Source organism: Macaca mulatta, chromosome 2 (genome assembly GCF_049350105.2).
Source record: "Macaca mulatta isolate MMU2019108-1 chromosome 2, T2T-MMU8v2.0, whole genome shotgun sequence".
Lineage (NCBI taxonomy): Eukaryota > Metazoa > Chordata > Mammalia > Primates > Cercopithecidae > Macaca > Macaca mulatta.
This window is the reverse complement of record NC_133407.1, coordinates 163,833,641-163,860,289: the sequence shown is the minus strand read 5'-3', so window position 1 is coordinate 163,860,289 and position 26,649 is coordinate 163,833,641. Positions and strand designations below refer to the sequence as shown.

The window sequence follows — 26,649 nt, the reverse complement described above, 5'->3', positions numbered from 1 at the left end:
AACCTGCCTTTACAAAACGTATACACTGTTATTTTAAACCCTTGAGAGATTCTTGATGAGAAAAGCCTTGGTTCAGTACTCTGTGAATAAAGGTTAAGTGGAAAACTATGTAGGGTCAAAACCCAGTATCTCCCACAGTTCAGATTTCTGACCATAATACAGGGTGAGTTAGCATGTAACTTCTAAAAATTACAGGGCAAACTAGAAACTAGCTCATCTGAATTATTTTTGCTTCTAAAGAAAAGGAAACCACCAAGAACTGAAATTTGTCTTTTAATTAAAGAAGCTTCCACTGTCACTTCTTTCCTTACTCAATGAAATTGCTTAACACTCAGACCTTTGGTTTCATGGATCTTCATCAATATTTATTCTTGTAATAGAAATAATAATCTTAAAATCCCACAATTCCTAAACTTCAGCCTAGATGTCAATGAATCACCCAAGAGACTGACAATCTAAATATACTATAAACGAAACCTATGCCATACAGTGAATAAAAACAGAAATCACAGCTACTTACATCGTTTACTATTACATTTCAAGAATGAATAATTGTTTAGCCTCTCAAAAAAGATTTCCCCCAAGTTTTATAGACCTGCCCTGAAATTTTGGGAAAAAAAAAATTAAGTACATACCCGCACTCCTGAGGTGAAATGTCCTGTTCCTGACGAATCCTAAAGATGATAATGCAGTGAAATAATCCAAACAGGGGAAGTCAATCCAAAAGAGAATAGTCCAGCAAGGAAAAATATATCCAATGTTATAAGAAATCCATGGTGTGGGGGGGACATAGAAAATGTTTATACAGTTATAAACTTTAAACATCAGTCTTCACAGTAGCAAGTCCAAGTTTTAAAAATTATTTCACCACAGTGTATGCAAAAAAAATTTTTTTGATTGTGCAATGGTGAGGCACAGTAAAGAAACATTTTAATTTTAGTTTATTATGTTCCAATGCCAGTGCGTTTATTAAAAAAATACAAAACCAAAAAAAGTTAAAATCAAAATGAAATCTAGAAGTAAAGTTCCCAAAGTAAAGTGGTCTTCTACGACCTGGATTCATCATCCACAGACATGGCTGGGAGGGGGCATATTAGCTTGCTTTTAAAGTTTCAAGTTCCAAATATGCTACTTTTTTCTCTATTAATGTGTTCCAGTTACACAGTATAAACATTTTTTTTTTGCTAAGTTATTAGTGATGAGAGGAAAGTAGTAAATATATTTAAGTTATAATGCTATAGATTTCAAGCCAGATACTTTTAATTTGTGTGAGCTAAGAAGGATCAGGCCACCGCGGATTATTCTCCATTTTGGATTGACTTCTCTGCTAAAAGATGTTTCTTTGCTGACATTCTCATTATCTTAGGACTCATCAGGAAATTGACATATCACCTCAGGAGTGCGGGTATTAACTTACTTTTTCTATTGTGGGCTTTGCCCGCTTATACCCTTGCACCCATTACTTAGGAAAAATAGAGAACATTTTTTCCTCTTTGGAAAAACTCTCTGAAAAAATAAACCCTACATCTTTGAGCACTACAAATTAAACACAGTTCCATCTGCAAATATGCCCAATTCACCCACCAAAAGCTAAACAAAATATGTACAATTAACAATACAACTAAGGGACAGTCACAGTTACAGGTGACAGGCATAGTAATGTATACCAACACCTAGGCACAACGGAGCCAAATATGCAAGGGAGGTAGCAGGGTCTATTATGTCTAGGTATTGAGAACAAAAAATGGCAGAACTCACCAGTATCTGTGAACTCCCCTGGCTATTCTAAGAGAATTTAACATTCTTTTAGGATAGTTTCCAGTGGGGGAATTAAATATTTTTCAAAAATAAATAATCCGCGGATTACTTTTAGTCTGCAGACTAAAATTTAGTACACAGATTAAAATCTGGCCCATCAGAATAAATTCTCTCATGAACTAAAACACAACCAGGTGGACAAAAATAGAAAACCAGACTGAAAGAACTGAGAGCACAAAATAAGACTTACTGGGCCAACTAACAATTAGTACGCAGACTAAATATGGCCAGCGAAGTATGCAGCAAGGCCACAGAGATCCCAAAACACCCCTTTAAAAACAAAACCAAAAGTAAATCAATAAAACAGAACAAAATAAAACAAAGGAAAAAAAAAAGAAGAAGAAGAAGAAGAAAAGAAAAAGAGAAAGGAAAAAAGAAAGAAAAGAGAAAGGAAATATTGAAAAGAACCAAAACACTGACATGAACTTTTAAAGTGATTCAAATACTACCTCACCTATGCAGCAACTCATTTTCTTAAATTAAAACAAATATCAACTCTCATCACAAATACTAGTCCATAAAAGAAACTAACAGAAAAAATTCATTTTTTAAAAAAGAAAGTTTCCGCAGTATTGAACAAATGCAAAGAAGTCCTTAAATGAAGAATTATTCAAAATAAATTTGCATTTGGGTAACTAAAAAATGGCAGAGGCAATTTCTGCCCTACATGTCCTAGAATAGACTTTGGCCTTCCAATTTCAACCTGGAGCTAAGTGTTGTGACTGAATCTCAAGCACTTTATAAAAAGGCCATTTTTAAGCAATCACATACACCATACCAAAACCTATGGTTAAGATGCATCTCACAGCGTCAGCTCTTAGCTACTCTGTTGTATTATGCAGCCAATCAGAGCAATGTAAAAATGTCCATTTTAAATGGCTGTTGGCAGTGATAATTAATCTAACAGAACACAGAACAAGAGCCATGCCTGTTCCAAATAGCTATTCCTCACTAGTTTTTATTATGATAAATGTACAACACTCACCCTATATCCTGGTCATATACAAAATATAAGCATCCAGTTTTAAAAACTAATAAACCATGAATACTCCTAAAGAGCAACCCCAATATTGACTCTCAAGTAATCTATTAATCATCTGAAATTATATGCAATTTGTAAACCTAAACACAGGATTAAAAGTGAGACAATGCCATGGACTGTAGAATAGGTAATTATGTTCACTAAGAGAAGAAATTAAGTCTACTTAAGTGCTCATATGGCGCACAGAATTCAATAATTACTTAATAAATTAGTCCATACTATTTTTAAAAATATTCTCCCTATCTCTACTAAAAATACAAAAATTAGCCAGGCGTGGTGGTGGGTGCCTGTAATCTCATTTACTTGGGAGGCTGAGGCAGGAGAATCACTTGAACCTCGGAGGCGGAGGCTGCAGTGAGCCGAGGTTGTGCCACTGCACTTCAGCCTGGGCAACAGAGTGAGACTCCATCTCAAAAAACCCCCCCCAAAAAACAAAAAACATACATTCTCTGGCAGTCTTTCACATGCTTTGCTACATTGATCTAATGATGCACGGACATACAAGCTAATCCAATTCACTTTAAGTACTATCAAAAATGATTACCAGAGGCTACTGAAAACAACTTTCAGAGCCCTCCTCCCAAGTAAAATTGCTATCTATGAAATCAGCATCTAACAGGGTAGGATACACAAAACTGAATTCGGCTCAGGCCTACTGCGTATTTTTCTAACCTTTTCGTTAAGATACCAGCTCAGGTAAAGAACGCTGAGCATAAGAAACACAAAGAATCCTTTCCTTAGCCATGACAGATCTAACATCCAGTGAATTTCAGCTTTACTGATTAAAAGCCTTATTTAGTTTTCCCAAGTTCTACTACAGGTAAGAAAAGTTACACAGTAAGTCTTCATTTAATGTCATTGATAGGTTCTTGAAAACTGTGACTTTTAGTGAAAGGTGTAATAAAACCAAATGTTTTCCCTCGTCAACGTTGAATGAAGCAACATTATTTGAGAACCTATTGTACATCATTTCACTTAAAGTTGCAGTTTCTAAGCACCTACTAACGATGTTAAATGACTGGCTGTATATATGTAGATATCAGCATTTAACTATGTAACATAAATTTCCCTCCCTCACATCATGCACTGATGAAATAATACTACATGCCTACACAGGAGTGTGATTTGCTTATCTGCTTATCCAATTTAATCTTTCAATGTTCACAAAACAGTTATTACAGTCAGGCTGGCCCTCCTAAGAATATAGAAATATTTTCTTTCCATTCATCTCTCTCCACCTTGAGAGATATTCACCCAGGCTATAACAATTCCTAACCTTTTCTACACCTAAGCAAATCTTAAACCTCCCTTCAACATCCCATCTCATCTATTATCTTTAAGGGGAGTTCCTTTTTCCCTCTACCATCCTCACTGGTCTGCCTTATAACACCTACAGCCATGTGGAACACCTCTGAACACTTACAGCACAGCATCAAGTATATGGTTATATGGTATCTCACATTATTCAATACTTGCTTCAACTGAGCTTTTCAACTGTCAGCTTTTCAAGGACAAAGACTATATATTTTACTTCTTTTGCATGCTTTATGGTACCCAGCACAGCACTGGTTACATAGAAGACACAAGATTTAAAGAACAAATGATAAATTAAAAATAGAATTTTGCCTTCTTTTCAAATCCACCCCAACCTCATCCTTTGCCTCCCACAAGCAATCTGAAAATTATGTCTTACTGAGTATTCTCCCTTTTTCACATTATTCCTTTCACATGTGGATTAGCCACCCTAAAAGCTGGATTTTAATGTGGATTTCCAGCAAAGAAATAAGAATATATAGCCAGTAGAAATAAATAAGTGAGGTCTAACATAAGAAAATGGTATTAGAAAGGGAGATGAAGTGACTATTCTAGCAATAAGGATGTGGGTAGAAATTTCAGTAGAGAACATACTATATGTATTTGTGAGACAAGTGAGAATGGTCTAGGTAGAATGCTCAGGGCAGAGGGGGGTTGAAAAATAATATAAAAATTGATTTACCATAAGCAATAGAACCAAATAGACAAGTAGCAACCTTAGGAGTCAACAGAAATCCCCAACATGGTTTTATGCTTTCTGGAACACATGTGAATGAAATGAGTAATGCAGAGAGACCAGAAAAGAAAGATAGAATGGATGTGCAAGAAAACTTTGGCAGCAATTTCTGTTTTGTGCCCTCTAGGTCTCTCTGAAGGCATTTTAATAATATACTGAACAACGGTTAAAACAGGTAGGTTTACCAAGTTCTGAAAAATCTATTGAATGGTTCAGGGGAAAAAATGTAACATTATGGACAAAGTCTTAAAAAGAAATAAGTATAGTGGGGCTTTCTGGGTTGGCTATAAGCATAGAGAATAAGTAACTTTTTCAGTCTAAAATAATTCCTTTGAAAACTGAAATGACCCGATAATTCAATTTTCTGCTTACTCTGTTAGCCAGTTAGAAATACTAGTATTGATTCACTATGAAGCATGTTGACAGTGTTTTAGGAAATCAGGTATGCAAGGACTAATTTTTGTGAATAACGCTTTCTGGGAGACTTACCAAATGACCTACGGTCATACAAACGCTACAGACACTTAAGTATTAAACTACCATATATGCCAACAACATGGCGACAAATATTTTGAAGTAATTGGTATTAATATTATTATAAAAAAGAAATTAGGAATTGCTATAATATATATGGTATAATTTGGTAGGTACTATAGGAGTTATGTGGTAGGATAATCATAAAGAACTTAGATAATGAGAAAGTATTTCATGGGAGAAGTGAGATTTGAGATCTTAAGAAAGGTTAAGACTTGGTAAGCAGAGAAGAAAAAAAGAACATTCTAAGACAGTGGAAGGGGAGGAGAGAGAGGGAAGGGAGACACTAGCAAGAGGCAGAAATGAATGCGGCTTCTCTGGGGAACAACTAGGAGACAATCTGACTAAACCAGAAAATCCAGTGTGGCTGCATGGTCCCTTCAAAGTGATCTACAAACTGGACAACACTCCAATATGTAGCCAACATATTAAATAGCAGTAATGTAACTGTTACGAGATCAGGGGCCTTGGGATTGCAATCTACTTCCTTCTACTAACCAGTTGTTACTTTATTCTTTCATTACTCTGAAAGAATAAAACAGACATCTGTGTTACCTAACTGACCACACAGGATTATTTATTACTAGGATAGAGGAGAAATGCTTGTCACAAAGAAATTTAAACAAAAGGGTAGAAGGATCACACACTCGAAAGTGGGTGGGAAGGCACCTCGTACACCTACTATGATAAAACTTTATTAAAAAATCCCTAATCAACCCTAAGTAGACACTAAACTTTTAAATTCATTGCCTAACAACATGCATTTAAGGATACAGGAAGCTGTAAAACTTGGGAAAGAGACTGGGTTCAATAACTAGATACCTCAAGGAAGGTTAGGAATAGGACAAATACTAAATACTCTATTTTTCTGGAAAAGAAAGGCAGAAAAGATCAAGAACAGAGTGACTAAATAATCTGCCACCCAAACTGGGACCTTCCTGAGAGTGAAGAGGCAAACAATTATTAATTACACTGGACAAGCATAAATTGGCACATAGGATCACTCTTGTCAGTATATGTATATAACACTAAATTCTCCTAAAGGTTATGAGGAATCAGAGAAGAATTTTAAATAGGAGTGACACTATCACACGTGCTTTTAAAAAAAGCCAACTCTGACAGAAATGAAGAGGATGGATTAAAGTGATGTGAAACCGAAGGATGGAAATCAGGAGGTAGGAGGTTGTTTTTAATAATTCTGTGATATGATGGTGACCTAAACTAAGGTCAGGGCAGTGGAGACAGAGAAGACAAATCAGAAAACTACATTGGAGTGCTACATCCTTCACATTTATTCAAAACTAAAGTAATCCTTTATATGTATATTATGGCTGTATTTTCAAAATAATCCTGAGAAAAGACACAGCAGATATTCGCCATCTTACAAAATAAAAAAAGCTGAGGCATAAACATTAGGAGCAGTGTTTAAACTAGATTCTCACTCTGTATATAATAGCCCATCATTTAACCACACCTCCACATACTAAATGCAGAATTTAAATTTCTTCTCTTCTTCCAACCAATCTCTGTCTCTACTTAATTCTCAATCTACTTTTGCATCACTTCCTTTTCTTTCCGTGTGTTTTTCTTCTTTGTAGTGTACAGTGTACACCAAGGCATAGGTCTTCATTCCCTCACCTCCAATAATAATCCTTGTTTCAAAATATTAGCACCTATTTCCTTTCCTACTTAAGCCACAAGTGCTTTATTAAAGAATTATGTTGCGCTGGCTATTGCTATTATGTAATAGCCCAGGGCAACTTACTGGAGTTTTTAATTGTCAAGATTTCTGCCATACATCACACTGGGATCACCTCAGTGTTATTTTTCTGCTATTTCTTCTACACATCTGTATCGCCTTACCTCAATGTTTTCACAAAAGACATTTTCTCTTTTGATCTCTATTTCTGTCTCCTTTTTTTTTTTTTTTTTTTAAGAACAGCAAGTCCCAATCTTGGGGACATAGCTGCACAACATTGCAGCACAGGAAACCAGGGTTCATATGTCCACAGCTTCAGGAGATGGGACTAACAGAAGACAGCAATAAAGGTTAAGTGGTTCTTGTTTCCAGACTCCTGTTTACCTGCCCTCGAAGGGCAAAATGGTCTTCTCTTTGGGGGACATTCTATATGGTCTTTAAATGACTTAAATGGCTGCTTACCCTAAGAGCATTTCTCAAGTTGCTGTCCACTATCACAATGGTAGGGAAAGGAGTCCGAGTTCCCTCTAGGAATTTTAAGTTTTGTATTTTAATTCTTATGATAACCTATTTTTTAAAAATCAACACAAGCATATTCTCAATCATCTAGATGACAGAGAAAAATAATAAAATTTCTGCATCTGAATTTACTTTTTTGTTTACAATCCCAGTAACACCCACTCTCATGTGCACAAATGAGGAACCAGCATAAGTGCACTTATTACATAACGCATGTGTATGAAGTGAAAACCAGATTATGTCAAAAGACGCCAGATGAATGAAAGGTTCAGAGTCCTTTTAATAGACAAAAAAGATGGGAGAACTGAGTCATTTTTCTATACATGGTACAGGAATGGAAATCTAAATAAACGGGCTTTACATAGACGATTCAGGTTTGAAAAGCATTAGTATAAGATATGGAAACATCAAGAATTCAAGAGGGCAAAGATTTAAAGCATACATATTTAGCACAGCTCTTTCGTTGGCTACATTTTAATTATAATCAACTATTTCTCACATTCTACTCTAGCTAATACTTGCATTAGAGAGAGACAATTCAGGGGGAAAATGCAGAATTTGACACACACTAAATACAGTGCCCCCTCCCTTTTATCTACAGGGGATATGTCCCCAAGACCCTCATGTGGATGCCGAGACTGCAAGTACTACTAAACCCTACATACACTGTTTTTCTCTATACATACATACCAGTAATAAAAGCTTACTTTATAAATTAGGCACAGTAAGAGGTTAACAATAACTAATAATAAAATAGAATAATTATAATATCTATCATAAAATAATGTGAATGTAGTATCTCTCTCAAAATATCTTATTGTACTATATCACCTATTTCAGACAGAGGTTGACCAAGTGTAACTGAAACCTTAGATAAAGGAGGACTAGTGGCAATCTTGATAAATAATAATAATAATAATAATAATGGAGGATGGGGACTGTTAAATAGCATCTCATAGACTCAATTTCAGCATTATATTTGTCAGAAACTCTATAAGGAGGGTAATATGTGATGAATACTTAGATTATACCAAAAAGAATTTTTCCTTTTCCTCTTAAAAATAACATCATTATTAAAGAAAATATGAAAGTTTGAAAAGGTAGACCAAAGAAAATAAAATCGTGCACTTTCTTCTTAACCAAACTACTGTTGGCATTTTGGAATATTTCTCTGTATTTATTTAATACACAGAATTCTCTTTGATGTTTTTCACTTAACACGGCTGAAGTCATAGTATACTACAAATCACTTATTATAAACAATTTAACTTGCAGTAACTATAATGGACTCAAACTGTAATGCAGCCCCTAAATCCAAGTAGGCCACCTGAGATTTCCTGGGTTTAGAGTCAGGTGAGAATCCCTAAATATCTTCTGACCCAGATTTAAAATAAGCTTTGAATACAAAGGTCAAAGAACACTTTTGAATCTCAGACTATTTAGTGCTTACCATAAACTTTTAAAAAGGGGAGGCAAGATCGTGGTCTGTTGGCCAGGTTGTAGTAAAAGCTACAACCTATAATTCTGGCACTAAAATACAATTGAGGTCTTTGATTCTAAATAGGAAATAAATAATTAGTAATGAGAATTTTCTGAAGATAGATAATGAGATTATGAGAACTTAAAGAAAAAGTAACTGGAATCATAATATACATAATTGAGAGAGAGAGAGAGAGAAACATACTTTGATTCTACAGAGTGTAAATTATTTCACCTATAGCCCTGAATTACTTCACCTCTAATTATAAAAGATCTATAACCAACTAAATGAACAGTATATAAAATGAATTGTTATATGTACATTTTAAAATACAGAAAGTCTCTCCTTAAAATACATATTATAAAGTTGATCATTTGTAACTCATGACACATACACACACACACACACAAGCGCACACACACACACACACACACAGAAGTTTAATCCCGGCTTTGTCACAAGCCATCCATGTAATCTTGGGTAAGTCACTTTGAATCTTTGGTCAGAGTTAGTTAGAGATTCACTCTACTTATAAACCCTACTGAGAAATTTTATATTTTTTCTCTTCATAATCTCACAAATCAAACTGAGGTGAAAACACTTTTTAATAAAATCTCTCTTAAAATCATTCCAATTAAATACCAAAGGAAAAAAAAGAAGTTCCCTGGTACATTAGCAATTATGCTCTTTAGAACTGGTTCCATCTAATGTTAAGGTTAGGTTTTTCCAAAGGCTAGTGACATCCAGTTAACCTATCAATTGTTTTTAATGTATACTCCCAGCAAGATTACATTTGCTTTCTAATCATGTTTCCAAAATGCCAGTAGGAAGGTAAACAAGAGAGGAAAAACACAAAATGCCATCTATAATAAGGTATGTGTTTTAACAGTTTAAAAGAATAATGTTTGAAATGTATGGTATGCTATATGATATTAAACTATACACCTCTATGTAAATAAACTTCTGAATTCTAGGTTGCCAAAATTTTATATAAGATCCTACTCCTAAATCATTAATTCTGTACTTTAATGATATAAGTACACTGTCCTTACCTTGTAAACAAAAAACCAGGCTAGAAACTGTCTACGGGAAATCAATGAGACTGAAACTATATAAAGTCAATGAAACACTCAAGTACATCTATACAACTATCTTTACATGCAGAACTGCTTGTATTCATGCAACTATCTGATCTCAAAATAGTTTAGTTTAAGAACGAGAAACCTGTTTTAGTTAACTATTGATTAATATACTTTAAAAAAAATCTGACTCACCTTAGTCCAGGGATGTGCCTTAATTTGAGGGAATTTAAATTCTGTGTAGTTTGGGTTCATTTCTCTGATTTGCTCCCTTGTTGGAGTTCCCAGGACCTAGATAAAGAAAGCAAGTTATTGCCATCTTTTCCTATATATTTAGAAATTTATATGTTTTAAGGCATTGGATTCACTTAAAAAAGGAATTCTCAACTTAAATAAAATACTTAACTCATTAAATACAGCAGTGCTATGATTTGAATATGTCCCCCAAGGCTCATGTGTTGGAAATTTAATACCCAATTCAACAGTGTTGAGAGGTGGGATGTTTAAATGGTAATTAGATAATGTCTCTGCCCTTGTGAATGGAGTCACATCATTAAAGTGGAAGCAGGCTTGTTATTTCAAGAGTGGGTTGGTTAGCAATGTAAGTTTGGCTCCCTCTCACTCTTGCCCTGTCTTGACTTTCTGCCTTCCAACATGAGATACAGCAATGAAGGCCATCACCAGATGTGGGCCCTTTGACATTGGACTTTCCAGTCTCTGGAACAGTGAACCAAGTAAATTTCTATTGTTTATATATTACCCAGTCTTTGGTATTCTGTTACAGCAGCACAAAACAGACTAAGGCAAACAAACTTTGTGAAAGCCTTTTATCTGTAGCTGACTACAGATTTCATGCTGTATTACCATAGACAGACTTCTATGATAACAATAATGTTAAATTTGGGTCATAAAAAAGATTACCATACTCATAAATATTCAATTAAAAATCAGGTATATTTGTTTTCTCTAGAAAAACTATCTATTGCAATAATCACATCTGAGAGTACTTTTTCTTCACTTAGTTCAGTAAAGCCAAAGATTATACAGCTGTCCCTTGGTATCCAGATTGTTTCAGGAGCCCCCTGAGGATACCAAAATCCAGACATGCTCGAGTCCCTTATATAAAATGGCATAATAGTTGCATATAACCTACTTACATCCTCCTATACTTTAAATCATCTTTAGGTTATTATAATACTTAGGTTATGATAATACTTAAATAGTTGTTACATTGTATTGTTTTTAAGTTGTACATTATTCTTTATTAATGTATTTTTACATTGTTATTTTCTGAATATTTTTGATCTGCAGTTGGTTGATTTTGCCGATGCGGAACCTGTAGATATGGAAGGCCAATTGTATTATCAATATATCAGGCAAACTTTATTATAAACCCTCAATAATTCATTCAGTCGTTGAATACTTAGTGTCCCTTGTGTATAAGGAACTATGTTAGGACTTTTGGAGGATACAAAGAACAAGAGATTTCCTGCTACCATAAACTTACATATTTGTATGTCAAAAAAGTATAACTACAGTACACAACAAAAATGTATTGAGCACTTCATTGTTTCTAGAGCTATACTAGGGACTGAACAAAGGAAAGTACATAGACCTGGCTGTACAAGATGGGTGACAAGAAGAAACATTAAATGCTAAAAATTGAGGACTTTGAAGAGAAACACCACATATTACTCATCTTTATAACTATAAGACCTTGTATAAGTCAAATTTGTTGAAATAAAATATTAAACCAGTTACAGTTCAAGAATAATTGCACAGAAGTAGAAGAAAGGAATGTTAAGTACTAGATTTGTGGTGGCAACCAGTGAACAATCAGGCATAATTCTGTAACCATTCAGGGCAAAGTGAGAATTTGTTATGTTTTTGTTATTGGTTCTAACTCTCTAGACTCTGCTAAAACTTTCAGAACTTTATTCAAATTTTTAAAAGTTTGTTCTTTAAAAGACACTTAAGAAAATGAAAAGGTTAGCCACGAACTGAATATATAAAAAACTTATAATTCAAAATAAGACAAGTCAATACAAATCAGCAAAAGATATGTACAGACATTTCACCAAGGATGACATAGAGATGGCAAATAAGCACAAGAAAAGATGTTCGGCATCATTAATCATTAGGGAAATGCTAATTAAGACAAGATACCACTATCCACCCAATAAGAAGGCTAAAATTAAAGACTATGTATAACAAATCTTGGCAAGGATGTAGAGCAACTGAAGCTCTCACCATTGATGGTGGAAATGTGGAATGGTATACAGCACCTTGGAAAACAGTTTGGAAGTTTCTTAAAAGCTAAACACATATGTATCATACAACCCAACATGCCCACTCCTAGGTACTTACCCAAGAGAAATGAACACATATGTTCATACAAAGACTTGTACACAAATATGCATAGCATTTTTTTGCAACTGCTAAACAGTAGAAACAAACCAAAATGGCATTGACAAGTAAATAAATGGTACACAGCCACACAGTAAAATATTACTCAGTAATTTAAAAAGAACAACATGGATGAATCTAAAAATAATAAAGCTGAGTGAGAGAAGCCAGACCAAAAAGAGTACCTAAAGTATAACCACATTCATGTGCAATTCTAGCAAATTTTCTGCCTATAGTGACAGAATATCTACAGTTTTGAGAAGCAGGACTACAAAGGGACACTAGGAAGCTACTGGGATTATGAATGTTCATTATCTCAGTTTCATGGGTGTAAGCATACGGCGAAACTTATCAAATTGAACCCTTTAAATGTGTGCAGTTTTTAAAAATATTTATTTCTGTGGATACATAGGTGAATATATCTATGGAATATATGAGACACTCTGATGTACGCATACAATGTATAATAATCACATCAGGGTAAATGTGGTATCCATCACCTCAAGCATTTGTCCTTTGTTTATTTTTATTTATTTATTTATTTTAGAGACGGAGTCTTGCACTGTTGCCCAGGCTGGAGTGCAGTGGCGTCATCTCGGCTCACTGCAAGCTGCACCTCCTGGGCTCACGCCATTCCCCTGCCTTAGCCTCCCGAGTAGCTGGGACTACAGGCGCCTGCCACCACATCTGGCTTATTTTTTGTATTTTTCAGTAGAGACGAGGTTTCACAGTGTCAGTCAGGATAGTCTCGATCTCCTGACCTTGTGATCCACCCACCTCGGCCTCCCAAAGTGCTGGGATTACAGGTGTGAGCCATCATGCCCAGCCTATCCTTTGTTTTATAAACAACCCAATTATACTCTTTTAGGTATTTTTCAATATTTAATTAAATTGTTATTGTGTATAGTCACTCTGTTGTGCTATGAAATACTAGATTTTATTCTTTCCATTGTTTTGTACCCATTAACCATCCCTATTTCCCCCTCAACCGCCCTTCCCAGCTTCTGCTAACCATCATTCTACTCTCTATCTTCATGAGTTCATTTGTTTTAATTTTTAGCTCTCATAAATAACTGAGAACATGTGAAGTTTGTCTTTCTGTGCCTGGCTTAACACAATGACTTCCGGTGCCATCTATGTTGTTGCATATAATAGGATCTCATTCTTTTTGAGTGTGTGTGTGTGTGTGTGTATATATATATATTTTTTAAAATCTATTTTTCTGTATCTATTCATGAAGTGTCCATGCTGATGAACACTTAGGTTGCTTCCAAACCTTGGCTATTGTGAAGAGTGTTGCAATAAACATAGGAGTGCAGTTATCTGTTCAATATACTGATTTCCTTTCTTTTGGATATATACCTAGCAGTACAACTGCTAGATGGTATGGCAGCTCTATTTTTAGTTTTTTCAGGAGCCTCCATACTGTTCTCCATGGAAGCTGTACTAATTTACATCACCACCATCAACATACAAGGATTCTGTTTTCTCCACATCCTTGTCGGCATTTGATACTGCCTGTCATTTAGAGATAAAAGCCATTTTATCTGGGGTGAGATATCTCATTGTAGTTTCGATTTGCATTTCTCTGATGATCAATGATGTTGAGCACCTCTCATATACCTGTTTGCCATCTGTATGTATCCTTTTGAGCAATGTCTATTCAGATCTTTTGTCCATTTCAAAATCAGATTATTAGATATTTTTCCTATAAAGTTGTTGGAGCTTCTTATATATTCTGGTTATTAAGCTCTTGTCAAATATTTTCTCCCATTTTGTGCATTGTCTCTTCAGTCTGTTAACTGTTTCCTTTGCTGTGCAGAAGCTTTTTATCTTGATGTGGTCCCTATGTGTAGTTTCTTGTATGCCAATTACACCTGTAATAAAAACTTTCAGAAATTATTTAACTATTAGAATACATAAAGTTTGGGTAAGATAGATGGAAGAATATTCTGAACTACAGAATCATTATTGACATAAATCAAAAGGGAATCTAGTTAAAAATAAACTGACCTTTAACTGTGTATAAGGTAATTTCTGAGCAAACTCCTAATGTAATTGGAAAGAAAATAAAAAGGTGACTGTAAAAATATTCTAAATTATTAACACTTATTCTAACCCCTATTTCTAACATTGTTCTGGTGATATGTGCATGTGTCTGTGTATGTGTATACATGTACCTGGTGAGAGGGTGAGGAGTGAAAAATGAGGGAGCAGTACTAATAAGCTTATCAATAATTCTGTCACAAGCAACGCTACTGGATTCTTTTGAGAGCTGAAAACAAACAACGGTAGCAATGACATGAATAAACGAGTGTTTATAAATGTATACCTTCAGTGACCCTACAACCTACTGATTTCCATTTCAAGCTATTATACCCTAACAGAGAAATTCTTATACCTCTAAAGCAACATTGTTCATAATAATAAAATACTGCCAATAAAAGCAAAAATCCACCAGTAGAATTAACAAATAAATTGTGGCATAGTCATACAATAATATACTAACTAGCAATGAAGAGGACTAAACCAGAGCTACACATACCTTTATGGATGAATCTCACAAACAATGAATGCACACAGCATGACTGCCTTATATAAAGTTCAAAATCAGACAACACATAGTTTACATAGTAAAACTGTGTAAAACTAAATAAAAAACATAAGAATACTCATCATTAAAATCAAGTACAGATTATCTAGTTTAACAAAGAGGATGTGCAAAAGGGGGCTGTGACTGGTATGGGGCAAAAGTAATTCTTCTACCTCTAATTCTTAACGTAAGTTGTAGTTACATGAATATTTACTATTGTACTTAGAATATATTTGTACATATTTTTTCATTATGATATATTTAGAAATAACCAAAATGACACTTCAGAAATGCCCACTCTTGAATCAGTATTTGTTGTACAGTCATCCTCTATATATTCAGTACTTTGCTAACATAAGACACAGTACTAACTCTCCAAAAGAAATGAGAATTATATGATGTCCATTAGTAAATGCACCTGTTTACTGTGTGAACAGAAATCACATGGACTTCTCAAGCATTCAGCTAACTTTCCTATAGAGGTTATGGGGGATAATTCAAGAGTTACTGATATGGTTTGACTATGTTCCCACCCAAATCTCATTTTGAATTGTAGCTCCCATATTTCCCTTATGTTGTGGGAGGAACCCAGTGGGAGATAAATTGAATCATGGGGGCAGTTTGCCCCATGTTGTTCTCATGATAGTGAGTAAGACTCACAAGATCTGATGGGTTTTATAAAGGGGAGTCTGCCTGCACAAGACAAGCTCCCGTCTCTTGCCTGCCACCATCCATGTAAGATATGACTTTGCTCTTCCTTGCCTTCTGCCATGATTGTGAGGCCTCCCCAGTCATGTGGAACTGTAAGTTAATTAAACCTGTTCCTTATTAAATTACCCAGTCTAGGGTATGTCTTTATCAGCAGCGTGAAAATGACTAATACAGTTACAATGTATAACGTAAGTCAGGACGTTCCTTGAAATGAAAGTTTTATAATTCTTGTTTTTTTTTTTCACTTATAACCTAAGAATATTCCTAATGGAAGCAAATCTGTGAAATATACAATAAAACAGTTGAGAAGCATGTGCTTATACACAAAGTATGCTAAACATATAAACTTTTAATAATTTATTTAAGGTACACCGTGTGTGTGTACTCACTCTCAATCCTTCTCCCTAAACTCACTGTCTCACAGCCACTTAGATCTAAACATTTTACCTAATATTATGTCAAGGAAAATTTCAAACAAAAAAGTTGTGAAAGTTTTACAGTGAACACCAACCCACTATATCCAGTATCCATATTCTCCAACTAACATTTTACTCTATTTGGTTAATCACATATCCAACCCTCTATCCATACATCAACCCAACTATTTTTTGATGCATTTCAAAATAAGTTGCAGATATCAGTACACATCAGCATGCATATAATTAAGGTTTGATATTTACAACTTTATAAGTATTTTTTACATACCTTGAATCCTCCTTTAATATACACCAGAAAACGCATGTGGAAAATCTTTATCACAATGGGAAATAATCTGCTTTGATGAACAGTGATGATATTTAAAAAGCATTTTTTTTCTTCTGCAACTCATTCCTTTATAAAGATTTATACGCTTTTACTGTTGATTTGCATTTATTTCACCTGGGTTCCCCACTGGTTAAAAAAGGTTTCTTTATTATACTTACAATCAGTGGTCAGAGTTTTAACTAGGTATATTCTTTACCTTCAAAATGTAGTTATCACTGACTTTTAAGAGACTTTAACTACCAACCTGTAAATAGAATTGTTGTTGATGTATTCACTATAAATTATTTTTAAAAAGCAATTAACTAAAAAAAGTCTGTCAGCACAAAATGGCAAAGAAAATCCTATTCATCAATTTACTTTCACATGACTATGAATCACGAAGGCTATTAGATGGGAAACAGAGATCCTAACATTACAGTATGTTCCATGTTTAATTCAACTACTATCATTTTTCTAGTCTTTTCCTTATTGTTTTTTAAATCTTAACGCCAGGTTCTCCTTAGGGTGGCTGACAGTAGGATTTACAACATATTAAAAAATACTAAAAATTCAAAAAGCTCTCAAATTTGAAACACTGAAGAATATTTTATTACGACAAGGTCCTCACAATATAGGAAAAAAACTACTTATTTCTGTTGGTGACTTCTAATGATAAACCAATTAAAATAAAACTTTAGGGAGCAATTTAAAAATGCCTACTATCCCTAGACGTGATCATGAATGGTCACAAAAAACACATTTAAAAAAAATGGAAACTAGATGAGAGATTTTCTAATTCAGGGGTCAGCAGACTTTTTCTGGAAAGGGCCAGAGAGTAAATATTTAAAGCTTGTGGGACACGAAGTCTCTGTCACTACTCAACTCTGCAACATAAAAACAACCACAAACAAAGTTTATTTACAAAAATGGGTAGCAGATTGTGTTTGGCCCCTGGACTCTACTGTGTTGACCCTTAACCTAACACAAACATTTTTAAACATGAGAAAAACAGACCCAGAAGGAGTATCTTTTCAGAGGTCGTAACTAGAAATAGAGCTGGAAAGGAATTTAAACCTTATCAGTGGTAAACAAATTTTAGGAGGTGGCATCAAAGAATCTGGTTATTGAATGTGGCTAGAAGGTAAACAATTTCAGTAGCTGTGAAAAATCTTGATGATATTAGGCATGAAGTAGTAGATCTGGAAGAGAAAATAATATTTGAGATCAGACATTCAGGAAGAACCAGGAGGAGCTCTCCACCAAGTGGTAGACATCAGATACATTACTTAGAAGAGAGCTTGAGGCTAAAAGAACTGCTTTGGTAGTACCTGTGGTATAAGCGCTAGGTGGCTGTGACAGTGCATAACAGGGAAAGCAGACAAAGAAGAGTGCTAAAGATGGGCATTCAAATATACAGAAAAGAGAGAAATTTAAACAGAAGGCTGAGATAGAAGTACAAGGAGTTGGGCAAGGTCCCATAAACAGTGACACCATGGGGGCCAAGGAAGGTGAACACTTAAAGGACAAAGAAGTATCTTATGACACAATAAATCCAGGCAAAAAATAAAGTCCAAAAGGTGTTCACTGCAGGTGGCCATTAAGATTTCCTTTCTGATCTTGCTGAGGTCATGAGAAGAGCAAGCCGACCACAATCACCTGACATGAGTTTAGTGAAATTAAGTTTTCCTTTCAAAACATACTGCCAGTGAGAGAAAGGAGAGAACAAAGAACAAATATTTATTAAGCACACAGCATGTAAGAGCAGTGTGCTAGATATATCAATTTTCTTTTCTCATTTGAATTTTGCAGATACAATATTATCCTCTTTTACACTTGAAAAACCTAAGGCTGACAGAAGTCTCAAGGTTACAATTTGTCAGTGGTAGACAGGGATACAAATGCATGTGTCACTGACTCCCTAAAATGGTCTATCCAATGTTAAGGGCAGAAAAGAAGGAAGACTTTTTACAAAATAACTTTTAAAAAGTCATTTTCTTAAACTACACTGATTATACCATAAAAAAGAAACCTGAATCCTTTTGAGTTGTATAAAATATATAAAGGTTTTGTAAGATCACAAGGCTATAAACAAGTTTCGAAAGTTAAACAGACTTTTTGGCAACTTAAAAAAAATACCGATTTAAATAAAACCTACCCCTATCATGGTAATTCAACTTAATAAAATGAGTATCAACATTATACTGAATGGGCAAAAACTGGAAGCATTCTCCTTGAGAAGTGGAACAAGACAAGGATGCCCACTCTCACCATTCCTATTCAACATAGTACTAGAAGTGCTAGCCAGAGCAATTAGGCAGGAGAAAAAAACAAATGGCATCCAAATAAAAAAAGAAGTAGTCAAACTATTTTCTTTGCAGATGATATGATTCTATACCTAGAAAGCCCTAAAGACAAAGGTTCCTGTCAAAACGTTCCTGGAACTGATAAATGCCTTCAGTAAAGTTTCAGGATACAAAATCCGTAAATGAAAGTAAGTAGCATTTCTATACACCAATAATGTTCAAGCTGAGAGCTGAATCAAGAACACAATCCTATTTACAATAGCCACATATAAAATACCTAGGAATACCTCTAACCAAGGAGGTGAAAGATCTCTACAGGGAGAACTACAAAATGCTGCTAAGAGAAATCAGATGACACAAATGGAAAAGCATTCCATGCTCATGGATTGGAAGAATCAGTACTGTTAAAATGGCCATACTGCCCAAAGCATTCTACAGATTCAATGCTATTCCTATCAAACTACCAATGTCATTTTTCACAGAACTAGAAGAAACTATTCTCAAATTCATATGGAACCAAAAAAGAGCCCATATAGCCAAAGCAATCCTAAGCAAAAAGGACAAAGCCAGAGGCATCACATTACCTGACCTCAAACTATACTGTAAGGCTACATTAATCAAAACAGCATCATATTGGTACAGTCGACAAAAATAAACAATGGGGAAAGGATTCCCTATTCAATAAATGGTGCTGGGATAGCTGGCTAACCACATGCTAAAGAATGAAACTGGACCCCTATCTTTCACCATATACAAAAAGTGACTCAAGATGGACTTACGATTTAAATGTAAGACCTCAAACTATAAAAATTCTACAAGAAAACCTAGGAAACACTATTCTAGACATTGGCCTTGAGAAATAATCTATGACTGAATTCTCAAAAGCAACTGCAATAAAAACAAAAGTTGGTGAGAACTAATTAAAGAGTTTCTGCATAGCAAAACCAACCATCAAAAGAATAAACAGACAATTTACAGAATTGGAGAAAATAGTCACAAACTACACATCTGACAGGTCTCATACCCAGAATCTGTAAGAAACTTAAATCAACAAGCAAAAAACAAATAACCACATTAAAAAACGGGCAGAAGACATGAACAGAAACTTCTCTAAAGAAGACATACAAGTGGCCAACAAACATGAAAAAAATGCTTCACAATCACTAATCATCAGAGAAATGCAAGTCAAAATCACAATGAGATACCATCTCACATCAGTCACAATGGCTAATTAAAAAGTAAAAAAACAACAGACATGGTGAGGCTGCAGAGAAAAGAGAACACTTATATGCTATTGGTGGGAATGTAAATTAGTCCAGCCACTGTAGAAAGCAGTTTAGAGATTTCTCAGATAACTTGCTTGACCCAGCAATGCCATTACTGTGTATATATCCAAAAGAAAAATTGTTCTACCAAACAGATACAACCACTTGCATGCTCATCACAGCATTCTTCACAATAACAAAGACATGGAATCAACTTAGATGCTCATCAACAGTGGACTAGACAAAGAAAACGTGGTACATATACACCATAGACTACCATGCAGCCATAAAAAAAATTATATCCTTTGCAGCAACATAGATGCTGCTGGAAGCCATTATCCTAAGCAGATTACTGAATAGGAAAGCAAATACCGCATGTTCTCACCTATAAGTGGGAACTAAACATTGGGTACTTATGGACATAAAGATGGCAATAATACAAACTGAGGACAACTAGAGAGGGAAAGAAGGCTGCAAAACTAACTACTGGATGCCATGCTCAGTACCTGGGTGACAAGATCATTCATACCTCAAACCTCAGCATCACACAAGATATCCAGGCAACAAACTTGCACATGCACCCCTGAAACTAAAATAAAAGTTGGAAAAAATATTTTAAACTGTTAATAACAGAGGTCTTTAGCAACAGAAGAATACTATGAAGAAACAGTCATCTAACTGGCTAAACAAGATAAAATTGAGTATAAAAAATTTAAAACTTATTTTAAAATGCTTTGTAAAATAAACTTAATAGAATACCATGCAAAGGCTTGCATTGTATTATTATTTTTTAAAAGGCTATTATAGACTTCTGCATCTAGCTGTGATGAAATTCTGAACACTGAAACTGCCCCCCAGGTGTAAACAACTAAGAAACTGGCTGACAAACAAAATTCAACATTTTTAAAGAAGTAGGAAAATATAAGAAGAGAAAAAAATCAAGTCAGTCAACAGACAGAGGTCCAGATATGACAGAGATGACAGAATTAGCACATAAGTACTTTAAAATAGCTATTATAACAAGGAGAGAAATAGAAGATATAAAAAAGAACCAAATGGAAATTGTACAGTTAAAAAAATATAGTATGTGAAATTAAAACTTCACAGGAGAGGATTAACAGGTTAGACACAGGGAAGAAACTGAATCACTGAATTAAAAAAACAGCAATAGAAACTATCAAAGCTGAAGCACGGAGGGAAAAAACGTACAAATGTGACTTGAGTCTGATGGTGGGAAGTAGGGCAGATGCAGAAAAATTATTTGAAGAAACATTACCAAAACTTACCCAAATTTTATAAAAATCATGCATTATCCCACAAATACAAGAAGTTCAATGAACCTGAATGAGGACAAATACAAACAATACTATAAAAACTCATAATCAACTGGTAAAAGCCACTCATAAAGTGAAAATCTTCAAGAATGCCAGAAACACATTATAGACAGGGCATATACAGGGTATCAACAGCTGACTTCTTATCAGAAACAATGAAAGCCAGAAGAAAAGAGAGATCTCTCCAAAGAATGAAAGAAAAATAAATCTGTCAAGTGAAAATATCCTTTAAAATAAATTTTTAGGCAAATAAAAGCTAACTGAGTTTGTCACCAGCAGATCTTCACCACAAAAAAGTAGTTCAGGATGAAAGAAAGACTTCCAAATGGGCATTCTGATCTACACAAAGGAATAAAGAGCACTGAAAATGGTAAATATGCAGTTAAATGTATGACATTTCCCCCTCATTAAAAAATTTCTCTTGAACAAATTGCTTAAAACAAAGTAACAACTGTTGCAGGAAGTCAAGGACTCTGAACAGAGGGACTGGCTGGAGCTGTGGCAGAAGAACATGAATTGTGAAGATCTCATTTTAATATGGACATTTATCAGTTCCCAAATAATACTCTCATAATTTCTTATGCCTGTCTTTACTTTAATCTCTTAATCTTGTTATCTTCGTAAGCTGAGGATGTACACCACCTCAGGACCACTATTGTGTCAACTGTACAAATAGATTGTAAAACATGTGTGTTTGAATAACATGAAATCAGTGCACCTTGAAAAAGAACAGAATAACAGCGATTTTCAGGGAACAAGGGAAGACAACCATAAGGTCTGACTGCCTGCAGCATCGGGCAAAATAGAGCCATATTTTTCTTCTTGCAGACAGCCTATAAATGGACGTGCAAGTAGGGAAGATATTGCTAAATTATTTTCCTAGCAAGGATTAATACTCTGGGAAAGGAATGCATTCCTGGGGGGAGGTCTATAAACAGCTGCTCTGTGAGTGTCTATCTTATGCTGTTGAAGTAAGGACTGAAATACGCCCTGGTCTCCTGCAGTACCCTCAGGCTTACTAGGGTGGGGAAAAACCCTTCCCTGGTAAATTGGAGGTCAGATGGGTTCTCTGCTCTCAAACCTTGTTTTCTGTTAAGATGTTTATCAAGACAATATGTGCACTGCTGAACACAGACCCTTATCAAAAGTTCTGCCTTTTGTCCTTTGTCCTGTTTCCTCAGAAGCATGTGATCTTTGTTCTTCCTTTTGCCCTTTGAAGCATATGATATTGTGACCTACTTCCTGTTCTTGCAACCCCTCCCCTTTTGAAATCCTTTTTATGTGCTGGTTTTGCGGCTCAGGTGGGCATCACGGTCCTACCAATATGTGATATCACCCCCGGAGGCAGAGCTGTAAAATTCCTCTCTTTGTACCCTTTCGCTTTATTTCTCAGCCAGCCGACACTTATGGAAAATAGAAAGAACCTATGTTGAAATATTAGGGGTGGGTTCCCCCAATAAACAACAAATATTGTAAGGATTATAACATGTAGAATTAAAAAGTATGAAAACTATAGCACAAAGAACAGGAAGGGGAATGGAAATACTGTCACATGGTTCTTGTTTTCCATATGACATTGTACATTACTATTTGAAGACAGATTGTAATATATTGATGCACATTTTAAATCCTAGACCAACCTCTAAAAATGCAACAAGGAAGTATAGCTTAAAAACCAATAGAAAAAATAAAAACTACTGTTTTAATCCATAGGTGGCAGTAAAAGAGGGGGAAAAACAGAGGAAAGGAAAGATGGGATGAAAAGAAAACAAACACTAAGGTGCAAATCTTAAACTCAACCACAGTGATAATTATACTGAATGCAAATAGTCTAAGTACTTCAATTAGAAAGGGAGAAATTGTCAAACTCAATTAAAAAACCTCACTATACGTCTGTAAGAAATGCACTTTAAATTAAAACACATAGATTAAAAGTAAAAGAATGCAAGAAGTTATACCATGCAAATACTAACCATAAGAAAGATAGAGTGCCTATATTAATATAAGAAAATGAAAACTTCAGGATAAGAAAATTAAACAAAAATAAAGAGGGGCATTTCCTAATGATAAAAGTCATTTTAAGACTAAATCTAAAATTATTGAGAAGACCATGTGTTGATGACAATGTGGAGCACTGGAGTGCTCATGTGTTGTTGCTGGGAGTGTCAAATAGTAAAACTGCCTTGGAAAATAGTTTGGTAACCATACTTACTTACCATATGATCAGCAATTTCAGTCCTACTTTTTTATTCAAGAGAAATATAAACACATGTCTGCAAAAACACTTGTAAACAAACATTCACAGGAGCTTTACTCATAATAATCAAAACTCCAAAACAAGTCAAATGTCCACTCACAGGTGAACGGATAAACACATTGTGGTATACTCATAAAATAGAATACAACTCAGCATAAAAAGGAATAAACAGGTGATATAGACAACAACACTGACAAATCTCACAAACATGATATTAAGCAAAAAAAGCCAAATACAAAAGAAATATATTTCGTTTATGAAATTCTAGAATAGGCATCTGTAGTGACAGAAAATAGATCAACGATCACCTGAGACAGAAGATGGGAAACTGACCACAAAGGAGAATGAACAGGGTGACCAACCATCCCAGTTTGCCTGGGACCATCTTGGCAAACCCCTCAGTCTGGGCAAACTGAGACATTTGGTCATTCTAGGCTATAAAAGGAAACATTTTTAGGACGATAGAAATGTTCTAAATCTTGACCAGGGTAGTGGTTATATGGCTTTGTTTGTTGAAATTTACTAAACTGTCATTTAAAATGGCTATATTTTATTATACATAAATTATATTTCTATTAACTTGATTTAAAAAGTTAAAAAAAAAAGGGACCATTATGTAACTTGTGTCGCCTTTACTAAATGCAAACGGATGTTTAACCTTCTTAAATTACTATTTATAAGGCTAGCATTAAAAGTATCAGAATCTGTCAAACCCTAAAATCAGAACTATTTTATATACAATATGCATATTTTTTTAAGAAACCAAAGATGAGACATAATCAAGAGGCATTTAAGAAACTTTTCAGTCTCTGAAGTTGTTCATATTTCAAAACATTTATTTAGTGTCTATCCTCAAGAAGCTCTACGGCAGAGAGACTTGTACATAAATCAACAACAATCAGGTGACAATAGTATAGCAAAGTAAGTATAGGTAATGTGTGAGGTGAAAGTCCTACACTGCAATGGAAAGAGGAATGGATTCAGAAGGTTCTGGAAGGGGAGTCAAGAGCTGATTTTACTTAAGGAATGTAGGAGGCAAATGAGTAAAAAGTACATTCTATGCACATTAGGTGTGTAGGTGAAAACCAGCATGCTAAAAGGAATAAGGACTGGATTACAGATGGATGATATAATTAAAGGCTAAAAGGCAAGCAAGTAACAGATATGAAGAGCAAAGATTCTGAATGCATGACTATCTTTAATAACACAAACATAAGACATTTTAGCAACAATCCTATTTCAACCTCTGAGTATATCTTTAGGTTTTATATTAAGATTTTATTAGGTTCAAAGTATATTTCTACCTGATTTACTCTGGCTGAATTCTACATTTGGAACTTTTGAAACAGAATAATTGAAAAATAATTTTATAGATTAAAAAAGATGTTCGATAAATTCTCATTTCATACACAAAACAAGACTTAGGGTTCACTTGAATTTAAGAGATGGAAATTTTCTTCCCCAAAACGTTTAGACTAAAGATATATACTTTGAGTAATTAATACTTATTCCTGGATTTCCTGAAAAGTGAGTCCTTTTTTTCACTTAAAGGAAGTTAAACCACATGGAAATGTTTTATGCACTCTTCTGTAAGTATATTTCATACAAAAGAGGGGGGAATTTTAAAAACTATCACAACAATGGGAAGAGAACATATTCTCAGTTATCTATTACTAGAACTCATGACCTTTCCATTTGTTGCAAAAAGCACCAAGATCAGCCTGCCCCACCCCTTTGGGGATACTGTTTATCCCCTTACTATTAAATCAATCATTTTATCTGTTCCTAGTCCCACCTGGTTACAAATTTATCCAAACACGGAAAAACATCAACACAGGAATTATGAGTTGATAACTACTGTCTTCAAAGAAATAATATGGCCCAAGAAGCATGTGACAAAAAGCAACTGACAAAAGCTCTGAAATGCTAGTATTTCTTCCACAACCTTGTTTATTTTATAGTTCACCACCAGAGGTCGCCAAACTTCAGCAATAGAGGTGCACCTGCAGCCTTTAAGAGCGAAGTAAAAGAAAGTCTATTAGGAATGTTGCTGCTCTGCTTAAATCCTGCAGTTGCTTCCAACTGCTTACAAGCTAATGTGATCTGGCCACTGTCAACAGCTCCAGTCTTCTCTTTCCCAGTAAACTCGTATTCTACCAACCCCACCAGGCAGAACCTTAAGTGACAACCATAAAGAAACACATGAAACCTAGTTTTACTAAATATTTATCCACTCCCTTCCCCTCCCTATCTGGTAAATACATTTTGATGTTTCAAGATTCAGCTCAATGGTTAGCTCTCCTATGAAGGCTTTCCAGACAGCACTACTCTAAGTGAAATGCTTCTGCCTTTGTACTCTGCTCAGACATCTGGAATAATACTGGGTTTGCGCTATTGCCCTCAGTTGTTCCTCTCCTCCCATCCATCAGTCTCTGAAGTCCCTGAAGGCGAGAACCCTCTAAGTTCTTGCCCAGCACCTAGTAAAAACGGTTCACTAAATTAATGCATATAGTTAATGTGGTATGTATCTTGAAAGACTAAAGGAATGTATGGCTAGGCCTATAGACAATGAATTCAATAAAGGCTTTAAAAATAAAATTATATAACACAATATAATCATTGTATAAATGGTTGAATACCTAAACATCTTCATTTCTTTTCTGCATAAAATAACTGCATATGGAAATTGGAGTGTTGGGTTATGTGAGGTTGGCCGTTATATCCTCATCAGTTGCTAAAAATTTTAATTGTTCCCTTTTTTGGCGATTTAACATTGCTATAAACTTTGCATACATGTTTTGTGTGGATGTAAGTT

The 26,649-nt window shown here is 34.8% G+C and overlaps 1 protein-coding gene across 4 annotated transcripts in view; it reads right to left on the bottom strand.

Annotated features, from left to right (window-relative positions):
• GSK3B (glycogen synthase kinase 3 beta) overlaps positions 1 to 26,649 on the bottom strand; it is a 269,829-nt gene that overhangs the window by 43,626 nt on the left and 199,554 nt on the right. For 2 of the 4 annotated variants that reach the window (XM_015129960.3, XM_028844601.2), the window contains exons 8-9: positions 10,417 to 10,512; positions 636 to 674 (exon numbers count right to left, since the gene is read on the bottom strand). In XM_015129960.3, the coding sequence (XP_014985446.1) occupies positions 636 to 674; positions 10,417 to 10,512 (135 nt within the window). The remainder of the gene's footprint in view (positions 1 to 635; positions 675 to 10,416; positions 10,513 to 26,649) is intronic. The other 2 variants (XM_028844600.2, XM_028844602.2) reach the window with 1 other exon arrangement.